The sequence below is a fragment of the Numida meleagris genome, chromosome 3 (genome assembly GCF_002078875.1).
Source record: "Numida meleagris isolate 19003 breed g44 Domestic line chromosome 3, NumMel1.0, whole genome shotgun sequence".
NCBI lineage: Eukaryota > Metazoa > Chordata > Aves > Galliformes > Numididae > Numida > Numida meleagris.
Genome location: NC_034411.1, coordinates 50,896,769 through 50,918,927, shown reverse-complemented (window position 1 = coordinate 50,918,927; position 22,159 = coordinate 50,896,769). Strand labels below are relative to the sequence as shown.

Here is a 22,159-nt window from a genome sequence, read left to right as displayed (position 1 = left end):
TCAGAAAGGAAAGGAGTCATTTCAGTCACAGATGTGATATGGAGAAGAAGGTGAGATCAGGTCTTTATGCGATCGAAATTCCCTTAAAACAAAAATGCGTCTATCCTCATCTATGTCAGTGAGAGCAGCTTGGATCTTCAGAGATCCGTGCATAAGCCTGAATGCTTCAAGCATTTGCAGAACGCTCAGATGTCTTAGAGAGGAAGAGGATTCCTGGTCAAGACATTAACATGCTTTCATCAGAAAGAGAAAACAACATCAATTCCATAAATTTGATCAGAAACGAAGGGGAGCAGCTGGCATACATTCATTTTTCTTTATTTACACACATTTTCCCTAGTGCTCAACTTCATTTTATAACCGATACAAACAGAAATAAATTTTCTTTCCAGAAAATTAGATGTAAGATAAAGCTAGCTTTTGTAAAGACGGGAAGTAGGATTGCATTAGAAATGCACTGGAGTAAAGGCAGTGGAATGATTAAACAGCCAGTCTGCATCTGACATGTCATCCCCTATGACAACAGGGTGGTATTTTGTTGTTGCTTTTTTCTAAATAAATTGCTATGAAACAAGCGTGAGTTAAGACTTTAAAAATTGCAATGACAACATGCTCATCACTGAACAAACCTACACCCTTCCTCTAATATTAGTGATAAAAGAGGTACAGATGATGCTTTACTTACCACCACAACAAGAGATTACTTAGTGAGAAAACACTTGAGCAGAATTCAGCAAACTAAGCTATTTCAGGAACAGATGAATATACTGAGCCTTCCAGAAGTACTTGTGCTCTAGCTACTTTTATATTGTATTTATACAGCTAAAGAATGATCTCTTTTTTTGAAATTGTAAAGTTGTCCTTTTTTTTTTTTTAGTTACAGTAACATACTATTAACAATTAGCTCACTACTACAACTACCATGTGCTCACACATTCAAACAGAACATGCATGCAAATTTTCAAAAAAGTCAGGTAGCATATTTTTCTTTCTTTTTAGCAAAACACAGGGATATAATACAAAATAAGTAATAATTATTATATTTATGATGGAAGTGTTTTTTCTCCTTTGATAAAGAAAAAGACAAACATGAACTACCCATTATAATTTATATTACTAACATCTTGTAGCGTACATCTTACAGCTAATATAATGCATGATGCCTTTGTAAAACAGCTAAAATCTTGTTTTTTTCCTTATGCATACACATACTTAAAAGAGATTAACAACAGTGAATTATGCTCCAAGGCTCTCAATTCCATCTGTACAATGACCGATACAAAATAATTTGCTGAATACTATCTCTATACCTTTAACCACAACAAAAACCCTATACAATGTGCTGGCTGTTGCTGTAAAGTCTGAAATGGATTATCCTGATATTTTCATCTTGGTTTGAATATGAAAAAGCCCTTCCAGGAAAGCAGGAGCTCAAATACAAAGGGAGTGATTGCAAAGTAAGGAGTTACTGCGTACCAGCTGATAGACAGTAACTATCTTCTGGCACACACTTAACCCACAGTCAATGAGAGGTCTTTTGATTTTGCCAGGAGTACTTCATTGATTTTTATGAATGAATTAAACCTGAAAACACTCAGAACACTTACTCATTTTAAGCTCAAGAAAACTTTGGTGTTTACAGCAATAGCAGATTATCATGAAATTACACATTCGATAAATAAAAAATGAGGAAAGATAAAACTTGCCGTGGTACTTTGCAAAAAAAGAGCTTATGTGAGGAAAAAAATACATCAGGCTAATGCTCTTTTTAGAAAGGACTGGAATATAGGCGGAAAAGCATGGGACCAAAAAAACCTCAGGAATTCTTCAGAATAGGGAATAGGAAAGCTCCCCTTGTTCAAGGGCAGACACTAAAGAAGGAGCTAGACCTGCTTATTACTCTGGAAATCATGGAGTGAGGAAAGAATAAACATATTGTAGGCATTTTCTAATCATCAACATACTTACAAGTGAGCTCAAAAGAACTAAGTGTAAAAAGAGATCTGGTTTTTGCTACCTATAGGGAAAAACTTTCAGGAGGTGCAGGGAGGAAATCACACAAATTTCCAATGCTTGACATGTTAGCAAGGTACTGTCCAGTACCCTGGAGAAAAAGAGAGTAAATGTTTGCACACCCATGACAGTTTCTGGCAGACATTCCTTCCTCAGACAGCCATATGGGTTGTATTCACCATCCCAGAATTTCCACCAGAGAATACAACAGAATTGAGATGATCTAAAGCAGCAACTCCTAAATGCAGACTGTCCATAGGTGAACAACTCTGTGTTGGAAGTAGCAGGACAGAGCTGAACAAACAAGAAAGACTATTACATGCAATGAATATAATAAAATGCAACAAGCTGTTAGTGTGGCAGGATGTTTGGGAATACACAGTATGCCTGGAACTCTCCTTAGCGTGCCCACCTCAGATGCCATCCCAGCTGAGGAGGTCTTTGGACTGGTGAACCACATCTGGGTTAGCACCCAGCCAAACAGGTCCACAGTTAGCAACAGAGAGCACCCTGAGGAAACATCCAAGAGCGTAAGATTCAAACACTAACAAAGAGTTTCAGTAATTACAAGAATTTGTTACAGTTGCATGAACCTGAGATATCAGGACCTTGAGTACGAAAACAGTTGTCTGCACAAACGCGTGATGGTACCACAATGGGTGTGGGGTCATTGGAAAGGACAGAGTGAGGGCTGCTTAGATATGGCAAAAAAATCCAAGCCGTCAAAAGCTGTATGCAAGTCTAAACAAATAACAGCAATGAAAAAAATGGGAAAGGTTTGACCGGTGTACCAGAATTCAGCCCAAGTAAATCCGGTGAATCATGAGGGTGGCATACTGGCCTCCAGAGCAAGCAAGCAGAAGATTTCTTCACGTTGAAGACTATGTACTTTTCTCAGCTCTTACTTTCACCTTCTTGAATATAGTCTTATTAAAATAAGGGACTTGCAACACCTACATACGAAACCTACATTTGTCGTGCCTGGAACCTACGGCTTAGTAATATACATGACAGGGTGATGGCATGAATAGATTAGCCTGTGCAGTGGAAACCTCATTTAGATGATGTAAATATTAATTCTCAATATTTCTGTCCAGTTAATAGGATGGTTAAAAAAAAAAAATCCTATAAAACACCTTCACAAACACATGGCAAACAAGACTTCGATCCTATTCAGCACAGCTAAGTTAAAGCACTCCACCAATAAAATATCTTTGGATGGCTCTGGTATGAGACTGTTAAATGCGTTCCAAGCAGCAACACTGACACGGGTTACACACAGGTACTGAATACACTACAACTCTGCTAGTATCCCAGCTACTGAGTGAACACTTCCAGTGAGAAGCAAATCATTGAACTGAAGGGTAGCAGTATTAAACAATGTACAGAGACCACTGACAGAAGAAATTTAAACACTTTTTCTTTAGCCTCTAATAATAAGGCTAACAATCTTCTTGATTTTTTTTTACTTTCATAAAAGTTAGAAAAGATTTTAAAATCCTCACATCTTTCTCCAATCACAATTTCTTTTATAAAGAATCCCAAATTTCTTTTTGTTGTTATTTCCTGATTAACTGTGAAAAAAATCTTGATTTCCACACTGAGCAATTTCTTCAGGAAACATAAAGCCTTTCCTTCTCCTAAAAACATCATAAGTTCTCTGGGTCAGAGTAACAGCAACATGGCTTCTCTGTGGTACCTGGCAATAGCCAGTATCTGCAGAATGACTGCCATGTTTCTTCCCAAGTATTCCACAAAGATGGGTTTTTGCACACATATTATGGAAAACATCACTTGAGCAAAATTGGTGCTTCCCGCAAAGAGTACCAAGGTTATTTCTCCTTTTTACAAAAGGATTGATGTTCTATTTAAGAAAAAGCACTGAATTGGCTTCATTTATTTTAAGATATTTTCTTATTATGCTTTACTATCTATCACATAGTCTCTTTACTGTTTATTTGCCTGACTGCTTCTCTTCACAATGTGAATAGCTTTGGGGAAGATGGAAACTAATGACCTAGCTAAGGTTTTAACCCAGACCCCCTAGTGTTTTACCAGCTGTGCTATTAGGTTAACTGGCTGAATCTCCCCTGCTTCTCTGATATTACAAAACCCTTTCTATGTATAGCATGCAATAATGTTTAAATTTTTCCCACCCCTAAACTTCCCTCAGCTACTGCCTAGCCTTGAAATTCATATAATCTATCACTGATAAATTAGAATCTGGGGAAGAATCAGACAGATTACCCATATGGTAGCTAGAGAAGAAATATCTAACCTTTCTTAATGCAAACCTTGCCTAATATTCTCTGATGTAAATTTTAAGTGCAGAGAAGGAAAGACATTTGTGGAGAAGTTGATAAACAGAGCAAAGACACATTGCTCTTCTACTATCTTACACATAATTTATTACTGTAGTATGCTTTATGCAAGATGCTTTTACTATGCTGCTTGGAAAATCGGGGTAACGGTGAACTACCGTACAAAAGCACCCCTCCGGCTCCCCCTCAGCCCCCATCTGAACTTGAAGTAAATCCTCAATTTCACCAGGTCGCTTGGGCTGCTGGAATTAATCTGAGCAGCAACGTGAAAAACCTGAGGAGCCTGCCTGCTTTATACAATCAACATTTGTCTAAGTTTCCCTAATAACATGCATACTTATGAAAATCACGGAGGAGAGCAAAGAAGGAACAGCATTTTTCAATGTGTAACGCGCAAGGCCTGCAGGCTTAATGGTCTAAATTTCAGGTTTGAAAAATTTAACCTCCCCTGAGACTCCTGTTCAAAGGTTCCACAGCTCAACTCAGATCTTCCTTTTCATGAAGTAAATACACTGAATACCACAGGATATATATGGATGTTGTGGACACAACTAAAATATACACAATGTCTCGTTTCTGTCTTGTATGCAAGTAAAATAAATCGTAATATTTTTCAAAAATACAAAATCAGCACGTTGTCCTCAGTCCCAAATGTCTTTGCCACAGTTTTATTTTACCATGAGTTATGATTCAACTGAATCTTCCCCTCCTTGATTTGCAGCTGTTCCCTGACGAGTGTTTATTCTGCAGCCTTTTGGGATCCTTTGGGATGGAAAGATCTAGTGCTAGCTATTAATACACCCATTATTATACAGATTTCAGCTCACTGCCCTACATGTGAACTTTAAAAGGCATAAATGACCTTAGACCAGAAGTTCTTTATTTTTAGAGAAGCTTCATAAAAAGGTTAACCTAGGTGTTGAGGGAGCAGAGTGTCCTTGAAGCGATAACGCCACTGAGCAGGCTGAGCTTGGAGTTTATAGGCCATGATGGGAAGCTGTCTCTGGGACACGGACTGCACTCACAACTTTACAGCAAACCTGGTGACGGTAACGTCGAGTGACACTTTGTCAAGTCCTCCATCAATGACTGCTTGCGGCTTATTTCACTCCCTAAGCCCAGAGGCAGGGAATCTGAACTCTGTCTAATGAAGTCAGTGGAAACTTTTCTATTGAGAAGTCTCTGTGCCAGCAACTGCATAAACTCTCTCAGAATGATTCAATTCTACTCCCTAATAGCAAAAAGAGAATCCCCAATTTAGTTTAAAAAATGAAATAAAGATCATCCCCAAGTATAACAAGATTTAACATCAGCAAGAAGAAAGCAATGCCCAGCTGCTAGTATACAAAATTTACTTGGGAGACCTGACTCGGGGTTTTGATTGTACAGATATTATCTCCTTCAAATACTACTTTTGCAGTTTTGCTTTCTCCCAGAGTGGCTTATCACATGTAAATCATACCCGTCCTCTTGCAGCTCTTTGTACAGATGGCCAACACTGCTGTATATTTAGTGCATGCCACAACTAATCAGATCAACCCCAAGCTGACTCTGGCTGGTGTATGTCTGAAATCCAAGTACAGATGACAACCAACATTCTCAAATGGCTAGCGATTCCTTTAAGAATTAAGCTAGTTTGGCACATATATATAACATGTATAATTTCAAATACTTTCAAAGCAACAAAAGCATGCCTTCCTTCAATGCACGAGAGATAAACTGGCACTAAACTGTTCTCTCCCAATGCTCAGTGTGAGAATCAGCAACCTTTTATTCGAAAGATCTCCATTACTCATTGTAAGGCAGATGTATTGTAAGCTTTCTGCTGCGCATCGGTACGTGGCGCAGTACAATACGACAGGCACAAAAATGGGGCTCCTGGGTGCTATTGCAACAAAAACAGCAAAGAGGAATAGTGTGTTTACAGTAAAAAGCAAAACAAAAACACAAAACTCTGCTCAGAAGACCAACACAACATTTTGAATCAAAGGAAAATTAAATGACATTTTTACATCCAACTTAAGGCATCAAGATGTTTACAATCAAATTAAAAAAAAACAGCAATAAAAAAAAACAATGATGGCCTGATCCTTTTAAAGACTGTTGATAAATTTAGTGCTCACTGAACTGAGAACGTGACTTTTTGAGTCACTGAAGAAGCTTACTGCATGGCTCAGTGCATAGCTCTGCCTTCACAGATAGATCTCCTCTGTATGTTTCTGCACATCCCTTAGCAGAAGCGGGGAGGGGAGTGCTGATTTGGTCTGTCACATCACTTGCGATTAAAGAGATGTTTTACACAGTTAACCTTGTAACGAAATAATTCCTTCTAAAGATGTGTGACAGCTTCAACTGCAGCCTGCTTCTCCTTACATGAAGCGCTCTTCTGGCTGTTCAGGGCACAATTCACCTAACTCAAGTTTTATGGGCATGAGATTTTCTCTCAACCAAGCACGACGTTCCTGCATACCAGCTGGAGCTCAGCTTCCCTGCACTGACCCACTTGGAGAACACTACGTGCAGAAGAGGCACTCAAACATACCTGTGGCTTTGCACTCAGTGCATGTCTCAAGCACCTTTCTTTAAGAGCCTGAAACACTTCAGTCTACATCAAGTAAACTTATTACCAAGTCTGATTTAACCTTAAGTGGTGTCATCGTTAACATGGCAAGCAGAAGAATTTTAATGACAAGAATCATTTTATTCTCCAGCTCCTCAGTGCTCTGAATAGATCCCAAATCCCCAAACGGGAGCAAAAAATGTATTCTCAGGGAAAAAGTCTTTTTAAGACCTAAAAGCAATCTGTAGTAACTTTTCTGTTGTAATAATAATTGTTTGATCTATTTTCTTCCTTCTAGTTTCTTTTTTAAAGAAGAAAATAGATTTCAGGGAGAAGAATCTGTACATCAAATGTCAGTATTACAATGTAAATCTGATCAGGAATTGCAGGGGCAAAATACCAGATTGGTATTCCATGTCCTCCATGCAAGAAAAAACATTTAATATTTTTATATAACAGCGGAATTTATGGGATGACCATGTACAAATAAGCGTGCCCACAAAACAGTTAAAAGGGATAAAAATACTTATATGAAATCTAATGGGCAAATTAGGAAATTGTAGTTACAGAAATTCAGTTGCTACTTAGCGTTTATAGGGAAGCACAAAGAGAACATCAAAATGCCTGATCACATCCCATCTGTTACTACCTCTTGCTGGATAACATCTTAGCTGCCAAAAAAGCTATTTAAATTTACTACATTGTAGCTACTGATAAATATCACTTCTGCGAAGATCTAATACTAAATAAGGTCTAGATCTAAGGGTAAAGCTTACAAGCACTTCTATCAAAAAGATTCTAGTTTTGCTTAGTATAGCACTCGTGCTCCTACAAGCCTGTAGCTTCTTACTCCCCGTCCATGTTTGTGATAGATTTTTAATAGGGCATATAAATGTACAACAATCCTCAAAAGCTGGATCATGTCAACAACAGAAAGAAGGAAAGCCAGAATGGAAAGAATGACTAAAAAAAAAAACAAAGATACTGTGAGGAGGTGATGGAGAGGAGGAAGGCTGCTATTCAACAATTTTGGAGGTGCTTACTCCGGGCACTTTCCAAACACAGATCTGACAAGCACAGAATGGTGCCATGAAACTGCCTCCAGCGATGGAATACATTTTCCAGCACATCACAGCAGCTGCAACGGCATCAATTCTGCTTGCAATCCATGTCCAAACAGAAAAGTTCTCAGTGGTCCTATTTCAGCATATCTCAAGGACTAATTAAATCCTCATTACTATCTTCTAATTATTCCAGTGCTCTGGGATTTCACTGAGCAAGTCCCCAATGGTGCATTAGATGAAAAGGGTTAAATAACCTGTGTTGATTTTGAGGCTCCAGATCTATTTCAGACCTTTAGCATATCATCAGCATTATCATGAATATTTAACTACATACCGCTGTGAAAATTATAAGGGGAAAACAATTAAAGATTTTTTAAAAATTAATTCTGACCCATATACATTTGCACTAATAAATAAGGCTTCTTTAAGTATCCCCATTATGAGAGTGCTTGCTGGAGTAATAATATGAAGTCATTAACTGTTTCCATTAAATTCAATGGTTTTCAGGAGCTCCCAATTCACTATTTTAATATAAGATTGAAACACGACGTGTACACATCCAAGTATAAAAAATGCTACTTTAAACTGGTACATTTTCAAAGATTTTTCAAAACTAGATATGGAACCATTCAGTCTTCCAGGAGTGGAAGTGTCTGTTTCAACACTACTGTGACATGTTTTCTCCTGCTAGTGTTTACATATGTGACTACCAATATGCACATCTCCTAATAGACATCTCCGTTAGCCTGCAAACACAGGACTGGGAGTATAAGCTAACGGTCAGGACAGAAGAATTCTTTTTCACCTAAGAACCTCAGGAAAAAACTAGCTCAGTGGAGTAATTTAGAATCCATTTTGTCCATACAGATATCTTTTGGCCCACAAAGCAGTTTTGGCTACTGAGCACACTGTTAAAGTGTACCTTCCAAAACTCAAACAGATTATGTGGGTTGGTACAGTAGACAACAAGGAACTCAAGTGACTACTTATGAGGGTTGCTCCAAAAGTAATACTTCCTATTTTATTTTGTTGGCCCGGGACGTCAGGGGGGGATGTTGGTGATACGGCAGTATAGGTTGAACCGTCCCACCAATATTTCATCACATTTTGTTGCTGTGTGACAGATGGCTGTTTCCTGGATTGCATCATGACCAGTGATGAGATGTGGTGTAACCACTATGAGCTGGAGTCAAAACAGCAGTCCATGGTGACGTGAATTCCAGATCAAAGTAAAAGCTCAAGATGGAACTCTCAGTGGGTGAAGTGATGAGTGCTGTTTTTTGGGATAGGAAAGGAGTGATCATTCTGGATTTCCTGGGACCTGGGCAAACCATCAACTCTGAGTTATATCATGAGCCCAACCATGCTGAAGGCTCAAACATCCAGAGTCAGGACAGAAAAGGAGACAGCCTTTCTCTGGTGACGCAGTAATGCCAGGCCCTCACGCTAATTCAAAGACAGGGAAGCATACGGGCAGTCTTGGCTGGACTATCCTACCACACCCACCACATAGTCCAGATTTGGCACCTTTTGACTTCCATCTGTTTAGGCTGATGAAAGATAGACTGCGTAGGCAACATTTTTTTAGCAGCTGTGAAACAGTAGGTCACCTCTGCCAGTCTCCACCAGAGAGTCTCCGCCAGATTACTACAAGTGAGGCATGCAGGCTCTTGTTCATTGCTGACAAAAATGCATAGCTAATAGCGGTGACTATGCTGAAAAACAGCGTTTTGTAGCTGAGAATTTCCTCTACCAAATAAGTGTTCCTGTGCTCTTTGCATCTGTTGTAATTTCCACAGAAATAAATAGGAGGCATTACTTTTGGAGTGACGTACATACTTCAATAATTCTCCAAGTTGATATGACAGCTGAGGTATCACTGCTTCCTTACTTGTAGGGTCTGTAACTGAAGTTTATAAAAAGCTTTGACTTCAATAAATTCAAAAAATAAAAACTCTGCTTTTGATCACATTTTCATGTGTTATCCCTAAGTAATGGTAGCTGCTGGGATTCAGAAGCAGCTGAATGCAAAAGTAGGTGAGCTGGCATGGCTTCCCAGCTTCTCCAAGAGATGCATGACTTCCATCCAGCACAGCCTGCTCCCTGTACCTCCATAGCTCTCCAGCTCCCAACAGGTAAGTTATATGGGACTTACTTCAAGTATCAGTCCATTCAAAGACTTGTGAGCTGAGACATAGGTTATACACAAAAACATGAAGAATTTCTTATTGCCTACATAGATAAAGCATGTTGATAGAACTGAAAAAGTTTTGTTTACTGGACATCAAATATCAGTGACTGGAAACTGCTATTGGCATGAGAAGTGGGATTCCTACAGCAGCACATTCCAGATCTAAATGTACTAGCTTAACATGAAAAAATTTAAAAATATTTTTAAATGTAAGCATTTTAATGTTATCATTCTGAAAAGTATGCAACAAACTATGTAAAAAACAAGCTGAACAGAACAGAAAATCCAGTCTTCCAAGAAATTCCTATTACTGTTCATATATATGTACGTTACCATTCCCCCTCCTCTCTCGCACAGAATGCACATGTAAAAATGCGTTCACTGATTCATACTGCACTGTATGACAGGGATGTATAGCCTCAGGCAGGCAAACATAAAAAACCCCAGTTGGGTGCTGAGTAACCATGGAAAGTAGGACAAAATATAATCAAATACTTAAAGAATAAAATAAAGGTGTGTAAACCTAATGGTTCACCAAGTAGTGGTTTAGCAACCAGAAGTGCTACAGCTCAGACTCCACTTGATAATCAAATTTCACAATAGCCGATAAATAAGTTAAGTATTGTGAGCAAAGGATTCTATTCAGGAAACGATTAGCAGCCTGTTCATTCAGTTATCTCTCTAAATAAGGAAAGAAATGTTATATAAAGTACTAAACCAAACGACTTTACCTTATCATATGGAGGGTCTCTAGGCTTTTTGTTTTCATTTTCTTTTTTTTTTCTCTTTTTTTTTTTGGTAGGAAGTGTATCAGTAAGCCACGAGTTTAAATTACTGTAACAGATGCCTATGGATCAGATGTCCTTAGCAGCAACGATTTTCTGCTCAGGTTTTTATCAGTAAATGACAAGCACCTTTCCTTTGAATCTCCATCACTCCCCCTCCTTCCTTTCTTCAAGTTCAGTGGAAACCAGTTCAAGCAAGCAAAGGAATCAACTAATATAACAGCCTTTTTAAAAGGTGAAGTTTTCCATTTCAAAGGAGCCTCTAATCAATGACAGAGTGCAAAAGGGAATGCACGCATGTTTATGCGCGTACAGCACAGACTTTAGAGAAAGAAGCTTTGGGGAACACATTCTGCAAAATCAGAATCTAGCTAGTTACAAATTTCATGTCTTTTGCATGAAACAAATAGATTTCTTCTGCAAGCTGGGTCACAAGGATCATGCGTATTACGCCAGATTTTATGTGCAAAAATTGTATTAACATTCCTAAATACATTTCCTCTAAGAACATACCCAGAATCCTTCCCCACAAAGACGATGTACAAGACTGTATCAACCTGCAAATTTTATTTTCCTCACTGTTATTTATTTAATTGACTTCCTAGTTATGGTAGCTATCTTCTCTGTCTTCTCCAACCATATAACCAACACCCAGTTTTATTCTGTAACAGCAATCAAAAGGTTCGGCCAAACCTTACAGCTTTGTCAGATATACCTAACTCATCCCCCCCAAGCCAGGTGAGGAACACAACACCGTTCTTCACTACTACTGAGCAGTGTCACATTTTGTGCCAAGACATGCACACATCTTTCTGAAGTGCCTGGGTCTTCAAAGCCTCAATCTGATCTACTCACACTGTCTTGTGACATTCTGTCCTACAAAACATAACACATCTGCATCGAGTACTAAGGTCATTCTTTTTCCACCAAGTGCACACATTACTCTAAAACAATTTTAAAGGGAAAGTCGGTTCCTGCACTAATAACTGTATAAAGAATGACCTGAAAATGAAATAAAACAAGTGAGTTGGGTGCGGAATTTTCTACTTAATGTTCTCATTAATCAGCATTCCTGGAGGAGGTGACATCCAACACAGAAAAACAGCAAAAATTAGGACTCTTTCCTCCTCTTTGTGAATCCTCTTAGTTCTTCTTGGATGCTGTCCCAGAAATTTGTCATTCTGTGAGTTCAACTTGTTTCACTGTGAGAAAACTTCTAGTATTTATGGTATCCCCATATGGTGCTACTTGGAATATTTCTGGTAGCAAGACATTTTAGGAGGGGCATTTCATAAATAACTCCATGTTTATCACAGTTATCATGTGTCTGTTTTGCAAGCCTGTTGCTGGCACATGTTAACCACTGCATAGACAGGATGCCCAGTTTACAGCAGTTAATCATATGGCCATGTGAGAAAGCTGTGATAATTCTCTTTTCGTGAGCTAGGAAGGAAGGAAGCAAAAGGAAAAAGGCTTAAAGTTTATAAACAGTAACATTAAGAGAAAATAACCCTCTGTTTATTTTGGTGAGAACTTGCTAGGAGGTAACGTTTTAGAACAGTACTGTTGCCTGCAAGGTTTTTCTTTGGAAATTCCAAATCTCTGAACCATTTGACCTAAATAGATGATTTCCCTTTACATTTAAAGATATTTTTTATTTCCAGAACTGGCCTAGAGGACTAGCTATCATGTCCACGCAAAGACATTAGAGAACTGTAAGAAGAGGATCAAACTGCAGTGCTTGCAGCTACTACTATTTCTACAATACTTTCTATAAATCTCAATTTCAAGATAGAAAACAAAAAGGTGAATTTTCTAGGACACAAATCATGCATTTACAGCAAACTGTTTTTATACTCTAAGTATTCACTGTGTTTTAAGAAAGCTTTGTTTCCAATTATGTTTTGGTAAAGCCTGATATTCAGTTGCTCTTTCCCCATAGAAGAAAATCCTCAAACTATAAGGACCATCATTATTTTCTCTAGGAAAAGGAAAATAAATACCAGCAAATCTCACATTGCTAATGTGCAACTTGAAATGAAAGCTACATTTGGCATCAACTATAAAAAAGACCCAAACACCTAACAAACCTCGGTCCTGTGGCATTGGTGACTGGCTCAAAGCAGGGTGGGAGCTGGATTCTGACTGGCTGCCAGGAGGCTGTGGTGGCATCTGACTGCCTGTAACACACAGAGAAAAAAAGGGAAAATAGACTTGCTTTTAACATTACAGTGCACAAAATCAAGCCTTTGCTGCATTTCTGAACCACTCAACAAGGAAAGCACCAGCTGTAAAAGTTAAAGACAGAGTCCAACAGGTCTGGCTTTTTTCAGGTTACTTTATTCTTTTTTTCTTTTAGAAACCCAAGGAGAAAACATGCAAAGCATATTTAGCAACAGGCATGGTGAAATGTACAATTTTGTATTGAGCAAATTCCCAACCTCACCGACACGATCCAATTTATAGCTGCAAATCTCCTGACACGTATTTCTGTTAGAGAGTTTAACAAAATTCAAGTCTGCTGAACAATAGGGCTCATCGTGCTGAGCTTAAACTGGCCTCCTGCCAGGCAGACATGGCCTGCCGCCAACAATATTACCAACGAAAAATTCAGTCAATACAAAAAAGACTAACAACAACAGTTTAAAAAGTATTTCCATGAATCAGTGGTTTTAATATTATTTGAATGTCCATGTAGAATGTGGGAATAAAGAGCAATACACAGGTGTGTATGGTAAACGTGAAGCATACCTGAAAGGGATCAGACAGAAAAGGGGCATCTTATTCCTCAAGTAAAGGCAAAGAAAAGATATTTCCTTACTGTCCAGAACAGACAGACTCATTTCTATGGCCTCGTTCAGAAGACACTCACAGTTTACCCACTGCTGTCCATCAACCCACAGAGGAAGAACAGCACTCACAACGCTAACTGTGAGGCATAGGACACTAAATCTCCCCTTTCAATATGGCTACACAGTGCTTAACGCTGGTGCTCATCACACTGGTGTAAGAGACCACAAAGTCACCTCTCTGGGCCTCCATCCATCCCTGCGTCCACGCTCCCACTTCGCAGTGCTACCACGCCCAGCTCCCAGCCTGCTGCAGCCTGGGCAGGGGAAGGACTGGGAGCAGGATGGCTCCCGGGCTCCTGCTTTGTGATGTGGCTGCTCTCAATAGCCAAAGCTACTTGAAGACCACCTCAGGTTAGGCAACAAATATGTATTTTAAGCACTTAGCCACTGCAGTGACGAGTACGTTATAAATAGCAGCAGACAGATTTATATCCCTCATCCTCAGAAACTGCTCAGATTGTTTTCCGTTTAAAAGAAATGGAAAGAATAAAAACACATGAAATAGATTTGTGCCTGCTGAGAATCATTTCCTCGTGCTTAGCAGCCACCCTTTTTTAATGGCTGAGGCGAGGTTCCTGTGGTTATTTCTGGAGCTGGGAGCCCAGCTGAAGAAGAGCCAGCAGGGGTTGCTCTTTCTTTAGAGCTATGAAGGCCTGAAGCTGGAAGCGAACTGAGGAAAGGGGCCGTGCCTGCCCTACCCTGCTCGCTTCCCAGTGTCACAGACACTGCCTGTGGCAGGCCTGCACACCGACACCAAAGAAATGAGAGAAGTGTAGTGAACAAAAGGAAAACCCATGAAATGTGGTTGTGTAACCACTACCCAGCTACTTGGGTGACGTCCCTGTGCACCAAGAAAGACAATGTGAGAGTGGGGCAAACCATACTGGGGGTGGCACAGTTCCTTTAGAAGGCCAAAGGCACCAGTCTGAGTCTGCAGACTCAGGGCCTGTGCAGGAGCTCAGGGCAGGGGATCGTAACACCCTGTGTTACATCTTCACATTGCTCAGGAGTAGGCTGTAGCAACAGTAAGCACCCACACTGAAACGGGCACTTTCTGCGGAGAGGATCGGGTGACTGAAGACCACAAACAAGCAGTAACACTGTGCTAGCACTGGGCACGGCCACTACCACAGCCAGGCTCGTGGCACCGCTATCAGGCAGAACACTTTGAGAAAATCTCAACTGTGTTTTTTCATCTTTTTTCCTGAGAACCATCGAAGATTTTTAAAATACTTAACACTACTGGTAGAGGCAGAGGTACTCCTGACTGCACCCCACAGCTCCCACAGTGGGATCTTGTCTGGTGGTAGCTTGGCCAACTTTAGGAGGCGTTAATATAATGCAGAAGATCTATACTAGGCAACATACTCTGAATACATTTATAGCAGGTCTTTAATTTTTTACATTGGTAATAAGTTCAATTACCCGGCAGGAGCCCTATCCTACACATGCAGATGTGCAAGCACAGACAGGGAAAGTCAAGCTCTAGAGCTGAACATATATGACTTACACAGAGAAATTAATTCCATCTACAACCTTTGGAATACACACTCAGTTGCTCTACAAATTCACTGAAATTGTCTACAGCCTCTGTAAATATTAATGCTCTTTTCCAGTTCACTTTTTTAAAGTTTGCAGTCTGACCTTGTTTTTTTTTTTTTAATTGAAAGAAACTGGAGGCCAAGGTTTTTATTTCACAAAAGAAAACAATTTCATAAACAAGACAATCACCTCCACGCATAGGCTAACAAGGAATTAACTCGCAACGGAAGTGGCCATTATGATACTGATCAGGGGGTGCTACAAATTATCCAGGTGCTGGACATGCCAAGTATTGCACAAAAATATTTTCAATGGACCTGCCATTTTATCCTTAGAAGTGATGTGAAAGGTAAAAGGATGTTAAGCACCTAAATACCTTTGAAGGCTTGAACTGAACTCTTAATTTGGATATCTAACTCCTATTGATTGGAAGAGGATGACAGGACTTTAAAAACCTTTGAAGATCCTGTCTGCCATGCTTTTTAAGTTTCTTTGTCAAGAAAAGAAATGACCTTAAAGATTTTTCATTTCTTTCCTTTAAATGATATTAATCCTTATCCCTTTCAACCAGTATTGTAGTTGGTATCCTTGGAAGTCGTTTTAAATAATACATGAACAGACTTTTGTATTTTATTAGGGAAGGAGAACTTCTACAAAAGAAAACAACCTCTTTTATTCTTAAACATCAATTCTACAGCTATTTAAGAAGAGAATTAAAAAACACCACATTTTTTTTCACTGACACACTACTGCCTCCTTTGACCCCATGACACACAGATGGAAGTTTAAACAGGAATGACCTTTTCCTATTTTTTTTTTTATAGCATTATTACCATATTGGTGAGATACTCTACCTGCTAAAACTTACACAAAGCGAACACTACAGATGTTTCACAGTATCTTTATTATGCAAAATCATAGCAAATGCATGTTAAAGGATATATAAGGCCACACTTGCTCATATACCTAGATTTAACATACAAGTAAAATGATTTTAAAATTTATATAGCTATCTCAAGATTAGTTGTTAAAACCAGGAGCTTATCTTATATATCTATTTTTTAAATCAAAGTCAGTTAAAGAGGTGAGAGACTCTAAACTACTTAATAACCTAGTTATAAGCTGTTTTTCTATTTTTAAAATTACATTAGAAATGCTTTTAAACATTTTGTATGAGACTTTTAAAATCTATGCTTGAAATAGAAGAGACTGCATTGTACTCCTGGAAGAGGGTGGTCTGTGAAAAGTATTAAATGGTGATTGCATTATGACTGTAGCCATGAAATCTGCAGTTAAAGTGTAAAAAGTAAATTCCTTAGAGCTAACATAGCAAGAAAGAGCAGACCTTTGATATCCTGCTGAGGAGGGGTCCTTGTGATGAATTACTGCCCAAATCAGTAACGTTTTGAAACATGCTGAGGGCTCTCTGCTTCCATCAATGTAATGACACTGGAGGATGCTCAGCAGCGGTACTCTGTACTGCTCTGGACAATACCTCACGGAATTGTGCCTGAACAATTGAATCAAGAAAGCACTTCAGTGATAACAGGTTCCCCCTGGGAAATTACTGGTTAAGGAGGAAAGGATGGATATCAGTGCAGGAATTTCAAGATGCGTGAGAAACTGGGAAATGGAGATCGGGGGACTGATCACAGAAACAGACTGCGCTGAAAGGGGAACGTCAGGCTTGGGCTGCAAGCAAGTCAGTACTTAAAGATCTTGTGGGCTGTCTTTGGGGCAATTCTCAATCCAATTTAGGAATTTAACACTAGAACTGTACTAATGTCATCGGTTAACTACAGAAGAAGGAAGTAGAGTCAATACAATAGATCAAAATACTACCAAGGAAACTGGAACAAGTTTTGTGTTGGAGTAACAAAAATGCAAAAATCTGTACTTACAGACCAGAAAGAGACACTTTCCAACTGAAAAGCTAGAGGATTATCAGTTACAAATGGGAAAAAGCAAACAGGAAAAACCTGAGCATATTTGTGGATGATTACAACTAAACATTTGCTGTGACCTTGACTCAAACAAATACACTATTAGGATGAATTAGGAGATTTATTTCCAGTAGATGTAAGGAAACTGATGTGCTGCTAGTGAGCCTTCATGCACACAAAACTTGGGCTAGATGATCCTGGAGGTCTTTTCCAACCTTGGTGATTCTGTGAAAACTAAGAAAACCTAATGCTAACTGGACTGTGAACGGAGAATGTCTACGTGTATGAAAGGAGACCAAAGGAACGCATATTATTTAGCACGGCAAAAAGTAAAGCTGCAATTTTGTGACTTTGTCTTAAAAATATAGCTGTGGCTAAATATCAGGGAGGAAAAAGAGCACAGTGTTTAGGATGATAATCAGACCATTACTGGAATTTGAAACAACTTCCTCTTAGGAATAATGAGGTCCAGGAAATCTAGCGAGTACTAAGATGAAATCTGATAAAATAATGGGATTATATCACAGTTAATGTGACAGTAGAGGCTCACAGGCCGGAAGGGACACTCGACCTCAGATCCCTACATCAGAAATGAAAGATCATAAATAGGCTTCTGTATGGGACTGTTTTAAATGGGCTTTTCAGGAAATTGGAAGTGAGGTGCAAATGACCTCAAAGGAAAGAAGTTCTTCTATGGGCAGCATAAAGGCAGACTGGTCATGTGGTTTGTGTTATCTCTTTCATCTTACAAAGCCTATGACCCCTAAAGAAGAAAGATTATTTTCTTCCTTAATTTATGCATTGTAACCAAGCTTCCTGTTGTACCAGCTGTATTTTTAAAGAAACTTACCCATCTGAATAATAAACAAAGGTTGCCTGAATATCCCTCAAATTAAGATACATGAAACATTAATACCCTCCTCATTTCACATGGTAAGAGGTATTTCAAAAAGCCAGCAGCACGGGGTCCCTTTCAGATTTCCAGGCCCATACTGTGGCTACCCAAACAACTGGGGTGCCGCTGACCACCTCAGAGGGCAATGTAATGCACCTGTGCCCGAATCAGGCCTCCTGGCCCCGCTCAGTGCCGCACTGCAGCTAACAGCCATGCAAACAACAGCAGCTCTTGCAATCCTCTGCTGGCATTTTCTGAGACCTGGGAGTTCAGACAAGCCCAGGGCCCTCTAGCCTTGGGATGGTTTTGGCCACAAGATGCATTGCTTCCTAAAAGTGAGACTGCAAGCAGTTGATTTGTTCTTCTGCTGCGATGCAAAGATGCTTTAAGCATAAGGATTGTCAAGCCAAATCTATGGATGCTCCGCATTGCAAAGTTATTGAAGATATTGTTGGGACAGGTCCTGATTTGCTACAGTGTCTCTTAACAAATGCATCATTCTCCAAAGACGCAGGACTTGCTAACATACATCAGTATCACTCACAAGCCATGCAAAATAAAATCATCAAAAAGTAAAAATCTCGTCCTGGTAGCGTGCAATTCTCTGACTGCTATCATTAGAATTTACACTCTATGTTATTTTTCTTATTTGTATTATATTCAACGTATCAAAAACTGAGCTCTAAGCAAGTTCTGCAGAGGTCACTAAAACCAAAGTGCTAAATTATTCTGAAATCTGCATTCAAAAATGTGCAACACTGAGTTAAGGTGGCCTGCAGAACCTCAGATTCAATTTTTCTTTGCATATATGCAACAGCATAAACATCTTCATTTCAAGACCAGAAGCTTCTTGTTTGACATGATACAACATTCAATCTTAAAACAAAGATGACACTGACAGAATGAGGTAGCTATTTGATATCTTGTTTCATCCTCATTATTCAGTGTGTGGTCCCAAGGTATTACTTATGGAACACCATCCAAATGTCACCTGCACTACAGAATAACTCACTGTATTATGGACCTTTTTTTTTTTTTTTTTTTTTTTAAGAAAAAAAAAAAAAAGAAGAGAAAAGAAGAGAGAAAAAAGTAGCTGAAAATGGTATCTACCAAATTGGACATCCAAGTTCTATTCCCAGGCTGTGTAACCCCCAAATAAGGTATGAAGACTTGTAAGAAACACTTGCGTATGAAGTGAAGTAATTGTTAGCACTACCTGAGCTGACAATGGGATGAGTGTCAAGTTGCAAGAAAGAAAATATTGCCCTGCAGGCAAACACATCTTTTCCTTGGGCAGGAAGGGAGCAGCAGCAGTGGCCACAGGAGGCCCTGTTTCATCTGTGCCCTGTCCAGGAGCCACCTCAGTGTTTGGACCGGAGCGATGTGCTGCCGCATCACAGGTATTTTTTCCCTGAGATTCTGGCAAGGAAGTCAGTGGAAATTTTCAAAACAGCACGATTCATTCAAATACGAATGGCCACAGAGAGCACCTGCCTGCCCAACAAGGATTCCTCTCCAACAAATTTCAAAATCCTGCTGCAAATCAGGAAGGCACTAGAGCCCCACAAAATTAAGGATGCTTTATTTATTTATTTATATAAGTGAAGGCATAAGTCAGCCTAAACCTAGGGATCACAGCTTCCCTATCCTCAATAACACCCATCCTCGCCCTTTAATTTCACTTTACAGTTATGAGAAGTTTCATTTCGGGGGATCAAATTCTTTCAGCTCTCACCTCTGCGTAACTCCACACTCATTTGATGCGTTATTTCCATTAAGCTCAGGAGAGCTCGCAGCACACGATGCTTCTGCTGGAGGCCAACCCAGAACCACACCGCCCAGGATAGCAACCAGTTAAGTCTTCCCTAATCCCCGCATTCAGAAATGGTGGCTGATGGAGGCTGGGGCGCGGGAGCTGAATAGAAGCAGCAAACTCCTATTTCTCTCACTAGGCCAAATTAATCAAAACAAAACCTGATTTCTCCTCCTCGTTTCTCTATTCTTCCACCTCCCCAATATTTTTCCTCTTTCAAACACTTTTTTTGTTTGAGAAGCTTAATGTTTGGCTGCCTTCTGAAGAAACGGGCACAGTGACAGATGAAAGACTGTATTCATCGTATAATTCAGAATACGAAAAAATCGACCGCTGTGCATTTAAGATTCTAACAACCTTGCAATTTTGTATAGCCGTTTTCCCCAACCCGTTCTTTTGAAGAAATCTGCTTTTATTCTGTTAATAACTAACCACAGTTGCAGCAGCATGGATCCGATTAGCAGTTCTTATGGTACAAAGGAGAGAGGGGGAGGGTTGCGAACAGGGTTGCCAATTTGTCCACCTGGGTCCCCATGAGAAAGATTAGATGAGGCGCTCGCTCCTTTTTTCCCCACTCACTCACTGCTCCTCACTAGAGAGACCTCTTCAAAGCTCAGCCACCGACTTCATTTTGTTCCCCAAGTCTCAGTCAATCGCCCCGCCACGTGTTTTGCGCTCTGTGCCACCACCTCCCTCCAGAGCATGGCGCAAACTGGGGTAGGAGGGGCTGCAGGAGCTGAGGCAGCAGCTTGCCCAGCTCATTCTCTCACACCTCTGTAGGGCCTCTCAGTTGATTTTAGGTTTTGGGGGTCCTGTTTTCTGAAATTTGTGTAAAACATCAAGAAAAGGGCTTATGTTCTTTAGTGAATGAGTCAAATCCTGTAAATACACTCTATTTTTTACGCTGTCCCTTTAAGCCTTTCACAAAAATGATAGCCTAGCTTGCATTCAGACTGAATGACTGCTTGGATTTAGTCAGTCGTAATTACTTGGGACGTGACATTACATGTTTGTTAATGCAAAAAGCATATGCTTCAGCTAGAGAAAAAACACTCTCAATTTCTTTATAAAATGTCAATTAACCAGAATATAAAATTGTTATTGATACAAGTGCTAAATAACCAAAAGCTCTTAACAAAGGACAGGGTACATTTCCTCACTGTATTTTGCTCATTTCTTTCAGAAATGAAACCTATCTTGTCACGCACCTGAAACTTAAAAACATAATAATTCAATTTAGGAAGTAAATCCAAGTTCCCAAAGAAATAATTTTCCATTATCAGTGTTCTTTCTCTGCACTGCAGTCATAACTACAAGGAGGATTTTTCTCCAAACCATTCCTCATGGTGTCTGCCTCTTGTAGAGCCTGAGAAGCATGAGAAATGTAGCAGACATAGACTTCCACTATCTGCCATCTGATAGAAACCTCAGTCCTAATTTTAATATTGCCAAGTTTTAACAAAACTGTTTCTCAGCTTTCATTTATAGTATTTCCAGTGTGAAATCATCCAAGATACCAAAGAAAAGGTAAATAGAAAATGAAAATGCTGTTTCTTATCTTTATTTCTTTTACCTTGACCCAGCTCCGTGTAAGAATTGTTCAGGATCAATATTAATCACCTGGTGGTGCTGGTTCTGGTGCGTTTCACTCCTCCCTGCTTTCAAGCCTCTCAAGTTCAGGCAGGTAGGTGGAAAGTGGAACAGAGCTGATATGTGGCAATGAGCTATTTTGCTAGGCCTCCCTGCTACCTCTTGTACTACTCCATCACCTGTGATTAATAGGCATTCTAGTAGTAAAATGCATGCGCTCTCATTAATGCTATCCTCAAAAGGAACAAACCCTCCTTAGCTGATCTGCACTTCTTCTTTCTGCATTATAATGCACACTGCGCAGCCAGCACTACTCTTGGGGAAGAAAATGGCAACTTGCACACACAAAGGCTGAAGGCACCTGGAGGCAACCTGCCTCCACCAATGCTGGGGCTGCTCTCCCCGCAGACAAGATCCATCCTGCCACACTCTGGCCTGCCCAGCAGCAAGGGGCTCCACATGCCGGTGTGTAAGCGACTCCTCGCGCATTTCAACAGCTCACGACTTCCCTGCGGTTCCGCAAGGTCAGGCGGGCGGCTGGCAGCCGAGCACCCAGCCCGCAGCCACCGCTGCTGTGTCACTTTCTGTTT

General features: G+C 39.8%; 1 protein-coding gene across 1 annotated transcript in view; it reads right to left on the bottom strand.

Moving 5' to 3' along the window:
- Window positions 1-22,159, bottom strand: part of ARID1B (AT-rich interaction domain 1B) — a gene marked incomplete at its 5' end in the record, with an annotated part of 320,563 nt that overhangs the window by 71,331 nt on the left and 227,073 nt on the right. The window contains one exon of the mRNA XM_021391989.1: window positions 13,025-13,114. Within this exon, the coding sequence (XP_021247664.1) occupies window positions 13,025-13,114 (90 nt within the window). The remainder of the gene's footprint in view (window positions 1-13,024; window positions 13,115-22,159) is intronic.